Genomic DNA, 20,794 nt, shown 5'->3' with positions numbered 1-20,794 from the left:
CGAACATGTAACTGAAAATTGTGCTGTCAAGATATCAGTTTTGTGACAGGCCATGAATTATTTATGTTTCCTCAGCAGGAAAAGTGAAAATGTTACCTAATCCAAACGCAACCATGAAATCCACATTAATTCTAAAGGGAATAATCTACATTTTTGGGTCAAGTAATGTTTCATGAAACCGCTAAATAATTTGCTCGTCCTGCAGTTTTTTAGATTGGTAGCTTGACCGTGAAAGGAAGAGATGATTTAGGGGAGAATAACAGAGGACAACTAGTAAAAGTTAAGAGACAGCTCATTTCCCTGGAATCCGATCTTCATTCCTTGCCTTAATGATCTAAGATGAGTTAATTTCTGGCTAATTTGGTTCTTTAAATAAGTTTATGAATCAGATTAAAAGACTGAACAAACTGATCTGTGATCACTGCTAGGGCTATGAAGGAGAGATCTATTGATCCTCAAAATCATTTTCAGCAATGCAATGACTGGCTGACAGCACTGCTGTGTGAAAACATCATCTGGTTAATATTCAATTACCCATGTGAGCAAAATTCTTTAAAATTTGTAGTACACCGTTTGTTTAATATGATATGCAATAACTTTCCACATTTGCAGTCTGCAAACGACTTTACACTTTCCAGTACACAAAAATTACAAGCATTTAGCTATTTATTTAGTCAAACTTTTAAAAAATTTCTTGATCATGACGTAAGGCATACCTGGCAGTTAAAAAAAAAAAAATTCACCAAAAAAAACATTTTTGATGTTTGAGAAGTGTCTGCAACTCCTGCACTTCATCAAATCACATGCCTGTTTGCTGTCAAAAAATGTGCATGACTCCTATAAACTGTTATTCCATACAGACCATTTCAATGTGGTGATGCCATTGGAACATGAACATTTGCTGCTTGTTGTCAAACTATTTTAATAACTTTACAAAAGGTCTTAACATTATTTATCAATATGTAGACCTTTTAGGATTCTCAGGAGCTATAGATATTAAAAATGTAAAACAGCAAATACTTTAAGACCATTGTTATTGTTTACATCCCTCAAAATGGTCTATAGGCTATAAAGCATGGTCATGTGCATTTCCATACACTCTCAGAAATTGTACTAAGCTGGGTTTGTACATTTTTAAAAGTATGCCTTTTGATTTGAAAAGTCCAAATTGGTGTCTTGAAATTAGCCCATATTCCTACATAGTTATTAATAAATGTTCACTTTTAATCACTTGGTGAGTACCACCCCTTGGTAGTTTCTGTTCCTTTGTTTCAAAAAATTTAGTTTGATCTTTAAATTAACTTTAACTTTTTAATACAGTGTATATAACATATAGGTTACTATTGTAATAAAATATTAGGTGGTGCATACAGTACTTTCAGCATCACCTTTGCCTGAGATTACACAATCTAATCTGGTTTATATTAAATTTAGCCTGGTTCTGAGCAGGTTTGAGCTATCAGACCTATGACAAGAACTCTCTGATAAGTTTTAAGGAACGAAATGATCCATCAATAATAAAATCCAGCTAAATTAGTAATTCACATTTGAAGAACAAACCCCTGGACTCAAAAGACACACTAATATCTATGATCATCATCATCATTATTAATATTATTATTGAAGTAAGATTTTTTTTAATTTCCTAATAAATAACAAATATAACATGTCATTTCTTGATAAATAGCCTCATTATTTATTTTTTATATGACATATATATTAAAATATGTGTTAGCTTTTGTAAGTGGTTTTATGTAATGTTCTCAATAATGTTTGTAAAGTAAACATAGGTCCCAAATGTGCCATTTACATATATTTCAAATAATATAGATAACAAGTGCATGTTTTTACCAAAACTAATATTGGATTTTATTTTAATGCGTGTGCATGTAATACAATATAATTTGCAGAAAGAAATTACGGGGTTCTTCTCTAAAGAAGTTGTTACTCCACCCCGTTTAAAGCATCATTGTGGGCATTTTACAATATAACTAACGTGGTTCAAGCGATGGATCTGCGATAGAGAAACTACGGGTTTTGAAAAACACTCGTCACTGCATCGTTCCAAACAATGCATCGTACTATGATAGTTCAGCTGTGAGTTATGTCGTTGTTTGGGAAGTATTTCTAACCCAGCTCATAGCAGAGCAGAGCAGTTACACTTATTTGCTCGCACTTTAGTCACCATTTGTTTTATATAATGAAAAAACTAGAATGAAAGTTTTGCTAAAAAAAAAAAAAAAAAAAAGTTTTTTTTGAAACAGTTATTTTATGTTGCTCAAAATCATAAATTGTCACGGAATAAAATACATCCAGATGGAACATTTATTTGGATAAACTGACATTTTTCCTTTTTTAAATTTTTTTAAATTATAGTCCTGCTGATCCTGTCAAATCAATAACCAAATCAATTTAATTGAGTATTCCATGTATGAAGAACGGATTCCTGGACTCAAAAGATGTGCTAAAGGCTGCATTCTTTAACCATTATAAGTGGACCTGTCATATCAGAAGCACAAGTTCCAATCCACTCATGGCTGAGCAGAAGCAGAGCGGTTACACTTGTGTACCCGGCATTTAGTGACCATTTATTTTGTACAATAGAAAAAAGTAGCATGAGCGTTTTGCTAAAAAAACTCAAAGATTTTAAACAGTTTTGTGTTGCTCAGAATCATAAATTGTCATCCAATAAAATACATACAGATGGAACATTTATTAGGATAAACTGACCTTTGTCCTCTATTAATTTTAGAAATGATAGTCCTGCTGACCACAGGAGAATGGTTTGATCGTGTCAAAACATCAGTAAGAAAATCCATCTAATTGAGTAATCCATGTAAGAAGAACGGATTCCTGGAGTCAAAAGATGTGCTAATGTTTAATGCTTAAGGCTGCAGTCTTTAACATCCTTTTTAATGAACCTGCCATGGTGGAAGCACTAGTTCCAATCCTGCTAATAGTAGAGCAAAATCAGAGTGGTTACACTTATTTACCCGACATTTGATGAAGATTTTTTTTAATGGAATGGAAAAAGTAGCATAAAAGTTTTGCTTAAAAAACTCAAAGTTTTGAAACAGTTGTTTTGTGTTGCGCAGAATCATAAATTTTCAACCTTCATATTAATACTGTAGAAAAACTGGCCCAATCACGCAGAAGCATAGGCACATTCATGGCACACCATTCAAACAAAACCTTTCTTACTGTTGAATTGTTTAAAAAGTTCATAAAATTGGGCCACTGTTAAGAAGTTCCTGGGGTATGTCCATTCAATCCGTTGACCTCCGTGGACGTCCTGCGCATGTACCCAGAGTATTCACCAATGAATGACCCATCTTCATTGAACTCGCAGTCATCATCCTCTGATATCTCAGAGCTATCCTCACTGCGATCATCCTCTGTGGCGTCTCGGAACAATTGCTGGCTGCTCTTCAGCGGCTTCTCATCATTGTCACTGTCAAACGACAAAACAAATGAGTCAAATTCGGCGCTGAGTGACTAAGAATATGATACTAGTCGAGGCTGGCAGACAGAGCGAGCAAGGAGGGGTTGTAGGGGAAGGATGCAATCACTGCTTTCTGCTAATTACTAATTGCAAAGGTTTCAAGGCCTGATGGCAGTTCTCAAAACTAAAGAGATAGAAAATTGCAGAGCACCGGTCACAGCAGCCGCCGACTTAAGAGATGCTTTGTGTGCCTGTAGACAAACAGCCTGTCAGGTTACTTTAGTCCCTGAGGAATGATGGGACAAACCAAAATTAGCTGCCAATTTGAGAGCAGGCAGACTGCCAGCAAGCAGGTGTCTGTAAAGAGACAGGGGGTCACCTCGTAAGCTCCCAATTACTATGAGATGCCACAATCTTGGCGAGAGCGATAAAATGCATCCAGACAGAACATTTATTAGGATAAACTGACATTTGTCCTCTTTTATTTTTAGAAATAATAGTCCTGCTGACCACAGGAGAACTTTTCACGCTGCAGCATTGCATCATCTCTTATAAAATATTAGCATGAACAGAAAACACATGCCTTCACCAATTAATTAGTGCAAATAAAACCTCGATAGAATATATCTTTCCATTATACCGTCATACAACATTGCATCATCTGCTAAATATATTCAGAAAACGCATGCCTTTGCCAATTAATTAGTACAAATAATACTTTTCCATTATATATTTATACAGAGATATTATCAATCTTGTATCAATCAAGTTGTTTTTTTAAGGCTCTGGTTAAATATCATAAAAAATCCAGTAAAATACTGTTTAAAAATGGTAACATGTTAAAGAGAGGACTATGGTTTAAAATAACTCCAATTTAAAAATATACTGAAGCTGCAAGCAGCCATTAAAGGACCAAGCAAGTCCAGAGGGAGAAGCAAGTTTGGCAGGGAGCATCAGACCAAGAAGTAGAACAACGAATAGCTGAAGACAGTTTAAGGTTATTTTACTCAAAATATCAGAATCAAAATATCATCTGATTTTATTACGATTAAGACAATAGGCTGATTAAGAGTTTACTATGTAAACATTGATTTTTGATTAATTTAATCTGATTAAGGTCATAATCAAACTAAACAGAAATCTAAACATTACTGAAGTGCTGTACAGACATGTAAACACCTTAATCAAACTATTACCATAGTGTAGAATTTTGCGACAGGATAGTCTATACACACACAGCTGTTTGACGCTATTCTCTGCACCTACCGAGTCAGTGAAGGACCACAGACACCTGCATCACAAAATAGAGGGCTTTTCCCCCCATACGGTGTATGCTATCAAATTCCATTAAAACAACACTCTTTCAGCAGTTCATACTTCATCCAAAATCATGAAATGGCATGAAATGTTCCTGAATGAAAGTGAAAGTGCCAAACTGAGGTTAAAGTCAACAAAATAAGAATAAACATCCGAACATGAAACTCTGGAAGAAATGTCGATAGCCTGGTGGCGCAATGACTTTAATCCCACTATGTGCTATAACATGTGAAACGGGATCATGAAAGGAACATCCAAAAAGCGGCTCTTGTAAACATCTTAATCATAATATTGTCTTGTTCAGATTAAGGCAAATAATTTGATTACTGATGTCCATGTAAACGAAGTCATAGTAAGGTGACAGTGACACCAAAAGTTTGGTGTTAATATGTTTATGCATTTCAATGATAAGGCCTTAGTGCAGTTTGGCATCATGCCAGCACATTTGCCAATGCAGTAAACAAAAAACACTTTGCCAATTGAGTCATTCTATAACTTTTTGACAGTATGGCAAATATGTAAATTTTAATGGTCCTGGATGATTTGTAACACTTGACCCATAGGTGGGACTGTTATCAAATGTATGTGTAAAGCCTAAAATGTGGTTTCAATATCTAAAGTGTTGCAGAGATAAAGTCTTAGATGTTGTGCTAGCACATTTAAGGATGCAGTAAACAGAAACAGTTTTGCCTATCAATACAACATTACAATTTTTTTGCAAAAAGAAAATCAAATTGTAGAAGATCAAATTGTTTGTTTGATTGTGGCATAATTGATATCAATGACGTCGGCAGGACCTAAGGATTAAACCAAGATCAGTCACATCACAATAAGGGGAACTTTCCAAGAGTTGATAGCCACTTAAATATATATTTTTAAAAACTTTAGCTACAAATTGGTGCTGCTCTAAAACATATTGTTTACTTTCAGGGCATGTGTTGAAGATGCATAATGAGTTTTGTAAAGATATATCAATGTATGTGCATTCCAAATCGCATACTACAAATTTTGCATAGTATTAAATAGCGCACTGACAGTCAAATATTCTTTTTATTCTAAAAAGCATAAGTGCACTTTAATTACCCGGTTGATGCACTAAATCAGTTATTAAAAATAAGTGTGGAATGTTGGACACTTCACACATTCAACGGCCGCAGTTTTGCTCAAGTAGCAGAAGGGGTGGAGCTATCGGGCACTGTATTATATAATTTTTTTTTTGCCCTTGCCAAATTCTCTCTCACCCCTTAACTATCATGGCCTCCCAATCATCTCCATCCACTGAATTGGCTTTATCCTTGTCTCTCCACTCCCCCTATAGCTGGTGTGTGGTGAGCGCACTGACACCGTTGTCCTGTGGCTGCCGTCGCATCATCCAAGTGAATGCTACACACTGGTGGTGGTGTGGAGAGACCCCCTCATGACTGTGAAGCAGGTGTATGGCCATATACGAATAACGTGCTATGTAAATATTGCATTGTGTTACATTACATTTTTTTTAGATTGTGAATGCAAAATTCTCCCATGAGAGTGATCATTCTACCTCCCGATTGTGAATGAGGTTATACTCATGGCGGGTACTATTTGGTAGCTTGTAATGTATTTCACTAATTTGGCAATGGTTTGAATATCTGCTAAATAAAAAAAAAATGTTAGTGTTCCAATTGAGAAACTAAATTCATATACTATGCTGTATGAGTGTATAAGTACATAATGCACAAGTACAGAGTGTATCGTGCACCATTTAAGATGCAGTGTGTGTTTGCATAAAATAGTATTTTTGGACAAAATTCAAATGACAATCATGGGGAAACTGGATTTCACTTAATTCAGTATGCCGCTTTGAATTTAATGAGACCAGTTTTAGGAATTTTGGCAAAAGCGTTAAGGAGCTAGAAGCAAAAAATATAGAATATATTTGTCCATCTCTTGAACACAAGGTGGCACTATGCAAAACTTTGTTCACGGCTATCATTACGTGCACATCATGATTTTGCCAAGTATGATGCGATCCTGGATTAGCATCTTTTCTATTTTTTCTTGAAAATTAAATCCACCTATTCCTATTCCCTACCGCAACCATAGCTGTTTCCCAAAGTCAGAGGAAAATAATAGTTGGACAACAATTATGTAGAAGTGCATAAACCTCACCGTAAGCCTAAACTTAACATTATTGGTAAACATTTATAATTCTGATTGGCTGACTGGAATTTTGTTCTAGGATCAACATAAATGTTACTCCAGGAATATTTCCTACTTGGTGAAATCAGCCTTATCTCACAAGAAAATGTATTTTATGTTTTGTCAGTTTCGTGCCTAATTCGTATGAAATCGTACAACTTCAGTCTTCCGAAAATGTATAAATTTATTTAAAAAATTATATTTTATTTGAGAGTAGTTTGACTAATCAATTTGAATGTCATAACTAAGATAATCTAAACCCATTGGTCAAAATTGGAAAAATAGCCTAAGTTAAAAAAGTAGTTTTTAAACTAAATAAACTATTTAGTTTATAATAAACTATTATTATTAATAATAACTATTATTATTATTATTATTATTATTAGTATTATTATTATTTGGTGTTTATTTGAATCAACATGAGCCTAGAGATCATCAGAGGGAGAAAACATTGAATCAAAAGTTATTAGCATAAACATATGTGCACATTTGGACAAGTGGTGGCACTAGAGAGTTGGTGTTAGAAGCTATTTGAAAAATAAACTGTAAAGTAAAGTTAAAAAAATAATAATAATTGTAAAGCAAAGACGCACCATTTGAGCAGCAAATCATATTAAAATGATTTCAAAATAAACTGAATACATCACACAATAAAGATTTTGATTCATAATTCTATTTCATAATACTAAGCATTTTTAATCAAGCATCTATGGGGAGCATAAGATAACTAAAAAAAACAACAATATTTTAAATGCAGGCCGATCTAAAAGTCTTCCCTCAGCTAGTATTAGTAAATTCCTGTGGTTGTCTATAAGATCTTACAATCCCTGTATTCAGCCCACTATATCATGTCAAATGCCATCAATGGCATAACAGGATAAACCAGCTCTTCTATTCCCAGCAGAGTAATAAATCAGTAGCCTCCTTGTGTAAGGCAGAGTAATGCAGTTTTGAAAGCCTCTGAGGCTCCACAGCTGCTCCGGGACGCTCTTCTCTATCAGATAGCAGATGTTGGAGCGTAACTCCCCAAACAAGGCCAGCGTACAGATCACACTCCAAACCTCTGCTGAAGCTGCACTTCTTTCCTGAGGGAGGAATAAAAGCAGCATCTCTGTGTCGAAGCGTAATGAGATGGAAACGCATTTACGGATTTCAGCTTCTCCATATGCAAGAATACAAGTTAACTGCTCGCCTCTGGTCTGTTTTCTACACATGCCGTTTAATGTGCTACTGGTTGCTGTGAATTTGCTTGTGACACAGTGTCAGACTCATGGATTGATAGGATGATAATGTTGGTTCAACATTACACCTTTCATCCACCTTATTTTTTTACATTACAGATTGACAGATTTTATATACTGCTGTCATTCTTTTGGGTGTAGACAAATCTGCTTTTTATAATGCTTGATATTTTAGCTAGTATTTCATGGTATATATATATATATATATATATATATGCATATGTGCATAGAAAAATAAGGTGAAAAGCATTCAAATGATTGCTTAGCAAAATGGCTAAAAGCTTTCCAGCCATTTGTGATTATTGGCTCTTTAATAGTGATGATTTTAAAATGTTTTCAAATCTTAAGCTCACCAAGCAAGGAAGAGCGTCAAATAATAACTTCTAGTTGATCATTTGGAAAAGTGGCAGAAGGTAGATTTTTCAGATGAATCATCTGTTGAACTTCATCCCAATAATCACAAAAACTGCAGAACACCTATTGGAACTCGCATGGATCCAAGATTCTCACAGAAATCAGTCAGGTTTGGTGAAGGAAAAATCATGGTTTGTTGTTACATTCAGTATGGTGGTGTACGAGTGATCTGCAGAATGGATGGCAACATCGACAGCCTGAGGTATCAAGACATTTGTGCTTCCCATAACATTACAAACTACAGTAGAGGGCAAATTCTTCAGCAGGATAGCGCTCCTTCTCATACTTCAGGCTCCACATCAAAGTTCCTAATGGCAATGAAAGTCAAGGTGCTCCAGGATTGGCCAGACCAGTCACTAGACATTTTTCCACTGCACCATGACTTTATTTTCCATACTGTACATTATTTCCGTTAAGTGACAAGATGCTTGTCTAAGCAAATTCAGACCTTACTGTCCTACTTAAATAATTAAAAATCAAGGCATGATCATTTTTTATTTTGGTAAAAATAAGTGTCAGGAAGTGCATTGTAAAATGCTTAAAGAACTTTTTTTAAAGAACTTTTTAATATTTTAATATAGTTAAAAATTTTTAAAATTTTCATCTTGTCAAAACTGTATTTTCAGCATCATTTCATCGTTCAGTGTCACCTTAAGAAATCATTCTAGTATGATGATGAGGACATATTTACTATTTGAATCATAGTTGAGAACCATCTTACAAAAATGATCCTTAAAAAATAATTTAATATGACTTTACTCTGTTTATATAAAAGTTTCTATTATATATATGTATATATATATATATATATATATATATATATATATATATATATATATATATATATATATATATATATATATACGTGACAAACTTCATAGATATATATATATATATATATATATATATATATATATATATATATATATATATATATATATATATATATATATACATATATATATATATATATATATATATATATATATATATATATATATATATATATACACACATGACAAACTTTACACTAAAATCTAAAGTCATATATTTTTTAAAATATGTATTACTCTTATTTATTACATTTTAATAGATTTCTATTATATTCTAATGCATTCATATATTTCTAAATATATCAAATATAATTCTATAATATTTACATTTTTTCTATTATAATATATTCAATAAAATGTAGGTGGTAGAAGAAAATAAACTCCAACATGTTTTGAATAAGTGGATGTTCAACAAATGATGACAAATTTGTAATGTTTAAACTATTCGTTTGAAGCACAATACAATACTACAACTATAACCACATAACACAGCACTAAAGATCTTTTTGAGCTAAACAAATTTGTCGTTCTCTACCTGTAGGCTAGTGAGCACACAGAGTCAGTTCAGTGCTTTCCATGAGGCTCCGAAGTAAATGGCATGCATGCAGAGTTTGTTTACACAAGATAAAGGCATTAATGTTACAGCAACTCAGTGAGATGAAGAGCAAGTTGTGAGATCTATAACATAAAAATATGGCTCTCTGACCTGTATTCACAGGGTGTTTCTTCATCCATGCCATGAGATTCAGGATCAGCTGGAATGTTCTCCTTTTCCTTTACTGCCATGACAAAAAAAACAAAATATAGAGAGATGTTTATTTTAATGTATTATTTTTCAGGCAATTGATTTTAGTGAAACTACAACATTCAAGCAGAGCACTTTGCTTTGTTTACTGATTTTTCTCAATTGCTTTTGAAATTTCCAGCCTTGATATCATTTCAAAAGGGACACTGTTGTGATTCAAAAGAGATCCTATTGATATCTAATTGTGTTCGTGAACAAGGTGTGTAAACATTCAATACTTTATATTCACAGGTTTAGAAGATTATTTTGTGATTTGTTCTGTGAAAGCATCTAGGACTCTGACTGCGTTTCTGATAAACTGCTGTGTATGACTCACCACAGTGTTAAACAGTTTAGTTTTACAGATTTTTTTAGCCATTCAGCTGATTTCTGGGTCTGGCAGAAGCATTTTTTTTGCTTAGCTTAGAATACATCATAAAATTGGATTAGAACATTAGCATATCACTCAAATAAAAAAAAAAAGTTTCAAAATTCTATTCTGTAGTTATACCATACTAAGACCAATGGAAAGTTAAAAGTTGCTATTATCTAGGTCAGTGTGTCAAAGAACTATACTCTCATGGCAGCATAATAATCAAGAACTTTGCTGTCATACCCTTGCTGCTGCAAACGCAATGCTACACACCACACTGTTTCCTAGTCCCCAGCTTGGTAACTCAGCAACAGTCCTTAATAAAATCAGCACATTATTTATTTTTTTATTATTTGAAGGAGATGTTAACGGCACTTTATTTTGATTATGATTTTGATTTATTTTATTTTGATGGTCCAATTGAGTATTAGTACACTGTCTAGTTAAAATCTGTAGATACTGACATTAAACAGTCCTTCAGCAGACATTTAACTGGCTTTCAATCAATTCACTGGTGGGGAAACCGCACTTCTATGTCACTTTGCGGTGAGCTTCAAAATGGGAAGGAGGGTGTAGGCGATCGTAAACTACGGTCAACCAAAGTAACGCCCATGCTACTGTGACGCTTGGGTTGGGACTGTTGGGAAGGTATAGGCGATTATCAACTTCTGCCCACAAAGGAAATGCTCATGCTACTGTGATGGTTGGGTTTAGGGTAGAGAGAGGTGTAGGCAATAGCCAACTACTACCCACTAAAATAACTCCCATGCTACTGTGATGGTTGGGTTTAGGGTAGAGGAAGGTGTAGGCGATCGTCAACTACTGTCCACCAAGGTAATGCTCATGCTACTGTGACAGTTGGGTTAAGGGTAGAGGGAGGTGTAGGCAATCGTCAACTACTGCCCACTAAGGTAACGCCCATGCTACTGTGATGGATGGGTTTGGGGTAGAGGGAGGTGTAGGGGATTGTCAACTACGTAGCGAACCAATATGTCAGTGGACACACTATACCTACACAGTTCTGTCCAAACAGCTTACAAAACATGATTGTCATCATACTGTAGGTGCCCCTAAGATTGGATATTGACACAAATTGTATAGTAGTTTAAATTACACAAGCATGTAAGCATGTTTCTGCACAATTAATTACGTTTTTTTTTCTTTTTTTTTCTTTTTTTTTATATTTATTCTTACAAAAAATTTGGTTAAAACTTGCTCCTTTAAACAGCACTTGGAAAATATATATATATATATATATATATATATATAAAAAAAAAATTAACCAACCAATTTCACCAAAGAGCTAATAATTCAACTGTATGTGCATATACAGTATATATACAGTATATATATATATATATATATATATATATATATATATATATATATATATATATATATATATATATATATATATATATATATATATATATATGCACATACAGTTGAATTATTAGCTCTCTTTGGTGAAATTGATTATTTATATATATATATATAAATATATATATATATATATATATATATATATATATATATATATATATATATATATATATATATATATATATATATATATATATATATATATATATATATATATATATATAGGGTAAGGGTTATATAATTACTGGACTGCAAATAATAATGTTTAGACCAAACAAAAATCCTAGATAGAAAGATTTAATGTTAACATATATATAAATATATATGTATATTTATATAGGGTAAGGGTTATATAATTACTGGACTGCAAATAATAATGTTTAGACCAAACAAAAATCCTAGATAGAAAGATTTAATGTTAACAAGTATTGATACTTGTTTAAAAAACTAAATAGATTCATTCATTCGTTTGTGTATTCCTATTTCTTCAATCTATTCCTTCATTTATCAGAGTGGCCACAGAGGAATAAACCGCCAACTACTTTGGCATATGCTTTACACAGCGGATGCATTTCCAGCCATGACCCAGTAGTGGGAAAACATGATAAATTAAATTTAATAAATGCACATTATTAGAATTTTCCTAGTATTTAATTTATGTAAAAATGTGCCATAGTAATCAGGTCAAGAAGTTCCCCAATTAGATCCATTAACTGCATTTCTGATTGTTTTCTTCAACAGCAATGCATAGTAAGATCGCAATAGGAGAGGGTGAGGACTGCATGGCAATAAAGCTCACTGATCTCAGGATATCTGTTCAACACAGCTAGAAGTAAGTCTGTAGTTCTCAGTGACATACAGACCCACACAACACAACATTTACAAAAGCACCAAGCTCAGTTGTAGATGCTGAGAGTTTAGCAGTGGCTGTGGGAGGCTGTGTGACCTCTAAAGCTGTCTGTGTCTTACCTGCGTATTTGCCACCTTTGTTCTTGAGCACAAAACAGCCGATGAGGACAAGCAGAGTTAGCAAAGCCACCGCGCACATCATCCCCACAAACCACTCCTGAGATCCCATCTCTTGTCTGCTAGAAGCTGCAAGGACAAAGGAGAGTTAGTCTTTGGAAAATTGCAATTCATGAAAAATCACACTGGTGTCAGTTTGAAAATATAAAAAATTACAGTTGGTATAGAAGACCAGTCATGCCTTTAATGGCATATTTATATATAAAAGCAATTAATGTAAAAAAAAAAACAAAAGAAAAAACAAAAAAAACAAAGGGGACTATTTAAAATTGAATAAAATATGTACAGTATAAAGTTTAGTTTGGCCACCTATGCTAATTTTCATAGTTACAAGCTATAGGCTGCTGGCCTTTCAAATCAGCTATTTCATTTGGGTATATTTCATACCCTAGGGAAAAAGCAACATTTGAGTTGTGACATAACATTTATTTAATCGACAGATTCAATGTAATTTAAGTCCTAACAAAAACAGACAGGTGCAAATTTTTGGGCACCCCAACAGAATAATGACATCAATCTTTTGTACAGCCACCTTTTGCTGAAATAACAGCCTGTAGATGCTTCTTATAGTTAAGAATAAGTCCCTGGATTCTTGCTTAAGGCATTTTGGATAATTCCTTTCTGCCCAATTTCTCCAGTTCAGTCTGATTTGATGGGTGCTGAGCATGAACAGCCTTTTCAAATCAATTCATAGATTTTCGGTGATGTTCAAGTCTAGGGACTGGCATGGCCATTCTTGAAAATTGTATCATGTCTGAGCATGAATTCCTTGGTAAATCTAGAACTGTGCTTTGGGTCATTGTCTTGCTAAAACATCTAATCCCGGAGTAACTTCAGCCTCTTGACTGATTTCAGAACATTGTTCTTAAAAATCTGCTTATACTGGTAGGAATCTATGCAACCTTTAACTCTGACAAGGTTTCTAGTAACTGTGCTTGTCACACATCCGCACAGCATGATGAACCCTCTACCATATTTTACAGTAGGGAGCAGTTTCTTCTCCTGGAATGTTGTTCATTTTTCACCATGCAAAGAGCATATGGTTGTGACATCTGTCCACAGCATATTTTTTCCAAAATGGACTCTTCTCAATGACATAATGCAGAAAAGTTTTTTTCTGCATCACCTTCCATTGAGCTGTTCTTTGTGAAGAGTGCACTGGATTGTGACATGATCTACAATGACATCATTAGCAGCAAGATGTTCCTGGAGCTCTTTGGATGTGGTCTGTGGGTTGTCTGTGACCATACTAACCATTATTCACCTTTGCTTTTCAGATATTTTTCTTGGTCTAGCACATTCTTCTTTCACAAAAACTGTTTTTGTGGCCTTCCATTTTCTTACTATATTTCTGACTGTGTAGATAGAGACTTTAAACCATAGCTTTTTGAATACTTCTCCTAATTCATGTTGATGTCATTAGGAAGTTATTTTGATGTTTCCATGTTGCTACTTTCAGGTTCACAATAAAGTGAAGCACAACTAGCAATCAGCTATTTTAAATATCTTTTTTCATGATTGGTTGCATCTGTGCTGCTACTCATACTACACACTATGTATTTCTTTCTGAAAAAAAAAATAAATAAAAAACATGACATTATCTAGCTTTCTCTAGAAATCGAATGGCATTTTACTGTGATCTTCTCTTATAAAGAAAGTGCATATTATTATGCAGCCACAGAGGGGTACCCAAATTTCTGCATAAGACTGTACTTTAGTAATAAGAGTTGAGTACTTGAAAATGGCATATCCTCAAACAGCATTGTTCCTGGTGAAAACAAGGCCAAACAGAATAAAACACTGACTCTGACGATCCACAAGGGATCATTAATATGCATCAATATGCTTGTGCTATGCATACCATTTATCCAAGACTATTAGTTTGAAAACAGGAGGGGCTTTACATGTTTTTTTCACATGTATATTGAGAAATGTGTAAGTTTTTACAATCTAGTTTCAATGAAATATTTCATAATTGTATATTGAAGATTTAACTGTTAAAATACCCCATAATGTGATTTCTTTTATTCACAGTAAATTAAAAATTAGTTTAAAATTAAAATTAAAAATTAAAAAATTTTAAATTAAAAATTAAAAATAAATGCAATCTTGGTGAGCTCATTTTAAAACAATTAAAAATCCTACTGATCCTAACCTTTTGACGGGTAGTGTAAATATTATGGTTCTTACACTCAACTCCTGGAGGGCCGTGGCTCTACACAGTTTTGCATTAACCGTAATCTAACACTGATATATGTAGCTCAAAGTGAATTAGAGATTATTTGAAGGAACTTCAAATGAATAGATTCTTTAAATGCGAACAAATGAATCACGCAGTGATTGTTTTAATGGAACATTTAGTTCAACTATGGCTATTGCTATTAAAAAAAAAAAAAAAACTTTATGTAGGGTAACATAATCAAAGTTTAAGGCATTAGATTCATTAATGTGCACAGGCACATTTATTTATGCATAATTAAACTTTATTGACTAATCTAACAGAAACATTTAACAAACAAACATTCACACAGGCTACATCTGTTTCATATTGTATATTAGAATTTAAATTGTATATTATAATTTACACCCTGTATTGTTCAAATGATAATCTGATACAAACCTGTGAAGCAGAAACTAACATTAAAATTGCATCAATACAATGATTTATTATTTATTTATTTTTTGCTTTTAAGCTGATAAGTTCACTTTAATTAAAATTATTAAGTAAATGAACTACGTACAAAATTCGAAACATTGAGTCAACAAATTACAAGAGGTTCACTCACTTTAAGTAAAGTCAACTTGTCGCATTTAAGGCAATAGGTTTACTCATTGTTTTAAAGTAAAGTCAAGTCAAGTTTGTCCCTTGAAGGCTAAAATGTTCCTATCATATTTTATACTAAAGTTCTAATTTCACAGATTCTCTCTGATTTTTTTATAGTGTAATTTATAAACCTATAAAAGTGATGTATAATATTTAAAAACTAGCTTGCTCAATGGAATGGGAGAAGTTTCTCTAAATGCCCACAGTGCTAATGCAGCCACAGGAAGACTATCAGGTGCAGTGCTATGTCAGCGATACCTCTAATGCTGCTCTACAGGCTGAATTCTCTCACTTCTCACCTTTCCTGGTCTTGAAAACCTCTTCAAAAATGCTAGGGACACCAACCCTGCGTGAAGCCTGCAGCCGGACTGTGTACACAGTTCCTGGGCTGAGTCCTTCAACCAGATGGAAACCTTTAGATGTATTTAAAGCCTCTGAAAGCTGCCAGATACCATCACCTGGAGGAATAACCGCATATCCAGACAGCATTAGCCCACAACCCAGCAGAAAGAGCTGATGCCTATGATAGAGTAAAGTGATTCTTTGAAAGGTTAGAAAAGTTGATAAAGAAAGATTGGCATTAGGGCAGCAAATAAAACTTTTTAAAGACAAATATAGTCAACACTACTGGTAGGCTCAGAGGGCTGTTATCATCCACCCACATGATTAATTAGCAAATAGAGAAGACTCCAGATCCAGATCTGTTTTTACATTACTGTGACGTTTGGGTTTAGGGTTTGGGGTAGACATTATTAAAATACAATTAATGGAAAAATTTGTAAATAATATAATTAATTATCGTTAACTTCTGGCCACAGCCGTATGCGATCTATAGCTGATTAACTATGTGGATAGATGATCCAGAAGGCCCCTACTGGCCCATATCTATGATTACCACTGATAACATCCATTCAATCAAGTGATAACATTCGAATTGGCTGACCAGTAAATGGTATTTTACTGCATCTCATACCATTTCAAAAGCTGTTTTAATAAATTTGAAAATACATGAAAGTTCAATTTTAAAATCATTTAGTTAATAATTTTATTTATATTTTTATTTTATTTATTCATTATTTTTTATTTTTGCATAAAGAGAAATGGGAACACTTTATTTTGATGGGCCATTTGAGTATTAGTAAACTGTCTGCTTAATATCTGGTGATACTGCTAAACAGACATTTAACTGACAATTAGAAACTTTGAAAGTACTTGTCAACTTACACTAACCCTAACCCCAACCTCAACCTAATAGTCTATTTATAATCTAATGAGAATTAGTTGACATGTAGATGCAATGTAACTTAAACTCAACAAACCAACCATCAACATATAGTGTGACCAGAAAAACTAAAATACATCTTTATATATATATATATATATATATATATATATATATATATATATATAATTTCATAGCTAACTCATTAGGTTTGAGTTCTGCTTAATATTATCATTTTTTGATTTACCATAACTCTTTTTCATTAAGTCAAAGTCATTTTTTTTTTTTAAACTGACTTTTTAAAATTTTGTTATTCACTGTTGGGTTTTACAGTGTATACATGGTCACACTATACAATAAGGTTACATTAGTTAATATTATTCTGTGTATTTACTAACATGAATTATTAATTATTAATAATTTATAGCATTTATTTACATAAAATACATATATTGCTATGACGTGTGTTAATGCACAGCGCATTGACATGAACAAACAATGAACATCTTTATTTCCGTTAACTAACATTACCAAAGAGGAATGACTACTGCAATAAATGTATTGTTCATTGTTTGATCATGTTGATAAATACATTATCCAACATTAACAAACACAACCTTATTGTAAGGTGTTACTAAAAATATAGTATGAGCAATCACAAAAAAATATACAGATGGAGACAAAATAAATAGCCTTCCTGCTAAATTTTAATTATGTTTTAAATATTTCCCAAGTGCTGTTTACAAGAGTAGAAACATGTTCAGAGTATTTCCTATTATTAAGATTTTTTTTTTCATTGTCTACAAAACTATTATTACAAAATGATTTATTCAATTAACCTATCTTGTAGAGTTTTCCTAATTAACCCAGTTTAGCCTTTAAATGCAATTTTAAGCTCAATATTAGTATCATGGGAAATAAATAGTAAAATATAATATCTTGTCATCATGGAAAGACAAGGAAAATTAGTTATAAGTAATTAGTTGAATAGTGCTTTAAATGCCATCTGAAATGTTCTTCTACAATAAGCATTTTTCGCAAGCTCCTGTCTTTATGTTCAGTAAATCCACAAGTATGACAAAAAAAAGGTTGTTTGCATTGCTTTTAAAGTGAAATAACTGAACATAAACAATGGAGGCTGAGAAAATACTCAATTTAGAAGAAAATTTCAGACAGCACTTAGAGGTTTTTGCATCTGCACTCTAAAAAATAACTCAAGAGGTCTGTTACCACTGCATAGTTCAATACATTATTGTAACTTAAAAATCCTAAAATGCTGATTAGATTTAAAATAAACTTTAAATATTTTTTTTAAGTTGCCAGAATAATTTTATTAAGTTTTCAAAACAGGAAAATATTGATAATTACATCAATTTAAAAATGCAGCTAATTTAAAGGTAACTATGTCTGTCAGTTGCTTTAAAACAGTATTTAACTTATAGCAACCCAAATAAATTGGGTTGATAACTCACACTAATGGAGTTGTTTTGTATTTTTAAGTCCACACACTGATGTTTTTTTGTTATTTTTTACACTGATAATATGGGACAGTACATGTTTTTGTTTTGTAAAACAAGGAAAACCTGTGGTTTAATACAAATAAAAAATACAGAAAAACAAAAATGTTGTTAAATGTATTTCTTACAAGCATGAACAGTAAATTCGAAAAAAAAAAAATTCGGCTACTTTATTTATTTGGGGTTCTAAACTTGAAAATGTGCATGTAATCAAGTACATAGCACTGGATTTGTTTTCAATTTTAAAATGAAAAAAATAATTGAAACAACATTTTTTTGAGTACTCAACTTATATATTTAAGGTTTTTGCTTTTTAAAATGCCTCTGATTGAAGAAGAAAATATTTGGCTAACATAATAAAGTTTGTTGTCTGAACTTCATTTTGTTAGATGTTGTCGTAAATTCAATATATTAATGCAAACTGTTGCGTTCATTTTTATTATTTTTTTTGTCTAAACAATATTTTTTAGAGTGTGAACTCTTCAGTTATTAAAACAATTATGATTAAAAAGTTGTTTAAAAAATCTCCCCGTCACACAGCACTTGGGAAACTATGTTAAAAGAATTACCATTTTGCTAATAATAGTTTTGCCTTCAACTCTATATAGTTTATAATACAGATCTAAATCTGCACATTGATCAAAATGCTAAATAACAACTGAATCCAAGAAGTATGCCAGAAATAATAAACAAATTAACAAAACAGTTCTCATTTGCAGGCCTAAAGGTTATTTTTTCTAAAATTCCTCAGTGTTGTAAAAACTGGACCATAACAAAGCGGTTTGAGGAGTGAGAATCTTACGGTGGTTCATTATAGCAACATAGAGCTGTGAATCTGAATGCTCTCCTCTGGTTCTCCAGCTGATTCTTGCAGAAGTGTCTCTTACAAAGGTCGATACGTTGAGCACGACTGAGAGAAATACAAAGAAAACAAGATAGAACAATACAGGGAAGACTTTCAAAAGTTTTAGCTCCTGAAAAAGAAACCCATACACCAATAGCCAGGAATGAGCAATGATAGAAAAAAAATGTGTCATCTACTGTAAATAAAAACATTTAAGCCAACATGAAATCAATTTTAGTAACTCTGTAGTTTAAATCACAATTCGTATAACTACTGGCTTATTATATGTTCATTATTATAATATTAACTGTGTTTTAGCACTTATAAAGCATGATCTTAAACATAACTAATCCTACCTAATTCCAATAATTAATACTAATACTAATCCCCAATAATAGCCTGTTTATGTTTATGGTTAGTTAATAATATGATACATAATAATGTGAATTGTACATTAAAATAAAGTGGTGCCAATCTTTTATATACTGTAATACTTTTTTGTTTTATCTATTGAAGGAAATTGAAGGGCATGATCTCTGTTTGAGCAAATGGGGTTGTCAGACATAAATATTTTAGTTTTTTAGACTACATAATATATGTTTACTTTAATTTAGGGACTAAAGTCTTACTATTAACTAGTGACTTATTACCTGCAAATTATTAAGATATTGACTGCTGTCCATGATCTTCATTTGCATTACTAATTCCAGTACATAGACATAACTACTGCATAACTATTAATAAGCAGCATATTAGGGGTTTATTAAGGCTTATTTCATAGTTAATGGTTTGCTAAAAGAGAGAATTTTACCTTAGATTTACAGTTTTAAATGATGACTGTAATGATATTTGTTTACAGAATAATATACTACATACATAAATATTATATTATAATACTGGTGTAATATTACATAAAAAAAGATGGTTTGAGACATAAGGCTTGGCTTTATATTGATCTTGTTCGCTAGATTATTATTATTTTTAAAATGAAATAAATTAATCAAATTTGCTAAACTCAATAGAAAAAATACTGAGGGTGTCACACACCGAGACGCTGACAATGGAGTTGCACATCCCACAAATGTATGTGTGTAGTATTTAAAGTCCATGTAATCAGTTTGTGTTGATCCTCTCGCTGTGTGTGTGCTTATCACCGGAATTTGAAACTGGTGTTTGTGAGTGGTGTGCATGTATGGAGTTGTGGTACATAATGTGGCAGATTTGTAGTTCTTGTCTTGGTGGCAGAGCTCAGACACTAGCTCTGTCTCGTCCTGTTTTTGTCATTGTGTTTCTCTGTGTGTGCGCGCGTGCCGTCGTGGGTGTACGCAGAGTGTGCGCGCTCCCGCTTAATGCGGCCGCGCGGGCTCTGCGTGCCTCGGACGCGCGCGCTCTTGTA

At 32.8% G+C, this 20,794-nt stretch overlaps 2 protein-coding genes across 21 annotated transcripts in view; both read right to left on the bottom strand.

Moving 5' to 3' along the window:
- LOC147831238 (uncharacterized) overlaps window positions 1-20,794 on the bottom strand; it is a 650,544-nt gene that overhangs the window by 537,467 nt on the left and 92,283 nt on the right. The window lies entirely within an intron of this gene.
- chl1a (cell adhesion molecule L1-like a) overlaps window positions 2,361-20,794 on the bottom strand; it is a 163,424-nt gene continuing 144,990 nt past the window's right edge. For 13 of the 20 annotated variants that reach the window (XM_087306005.1, XM_087306007.1, XM_087306011.1 and 10 more), the window contains 5 exons: window positions 19,357-19,464; window positions 16,115-16,273; window positions 12,935-13,060; window positions 10,132-10,204; window positions 2,860-3,451 (listed from right to left, as the gene is read on the bottom strand). In XM_087306005.1, the coding sequence (XP_087162131.1) occupies window positions 3,241-3,451; window positions 10,132-10,204; window positions 12,935-13,060; window positions 16,115-16,273; window positions 19,357-19,464 (677 nt within the window). In that variant the 3' untranslated portion in view covers window positions 2,860-3,240. Of the gene's footprint in view, window positions 3,452-9,960; window positions 10,205-12,934; window positions 13,061-16,114; window positions 16,274-19,356; window positions 19,465-20,794 lie in introns of all 20 variants that reach the window. The other 7 variants (XR_015522908.1, XR_015522910.1, XR_015522909.1 and 4 more) reach the window with 3 other exon arrangements.

Source organism: Danio rerio, chromosome 23 (assembly GCF_052040795.2).
Source record: "Danio rerio strain M-AB ecotype USA chromosome 23, GRCz13ab, whole genome shotgun sequence".
Classification (NCBI taxonomy): Eukaryota; Metazoa; Chordata; class Actinopteri; order Cypriniformes; family Danionidae; genus Danio; species Danio rerio.
This window is presented reverse-complemented; position numbering and strand designations above follow the sequence as displayed.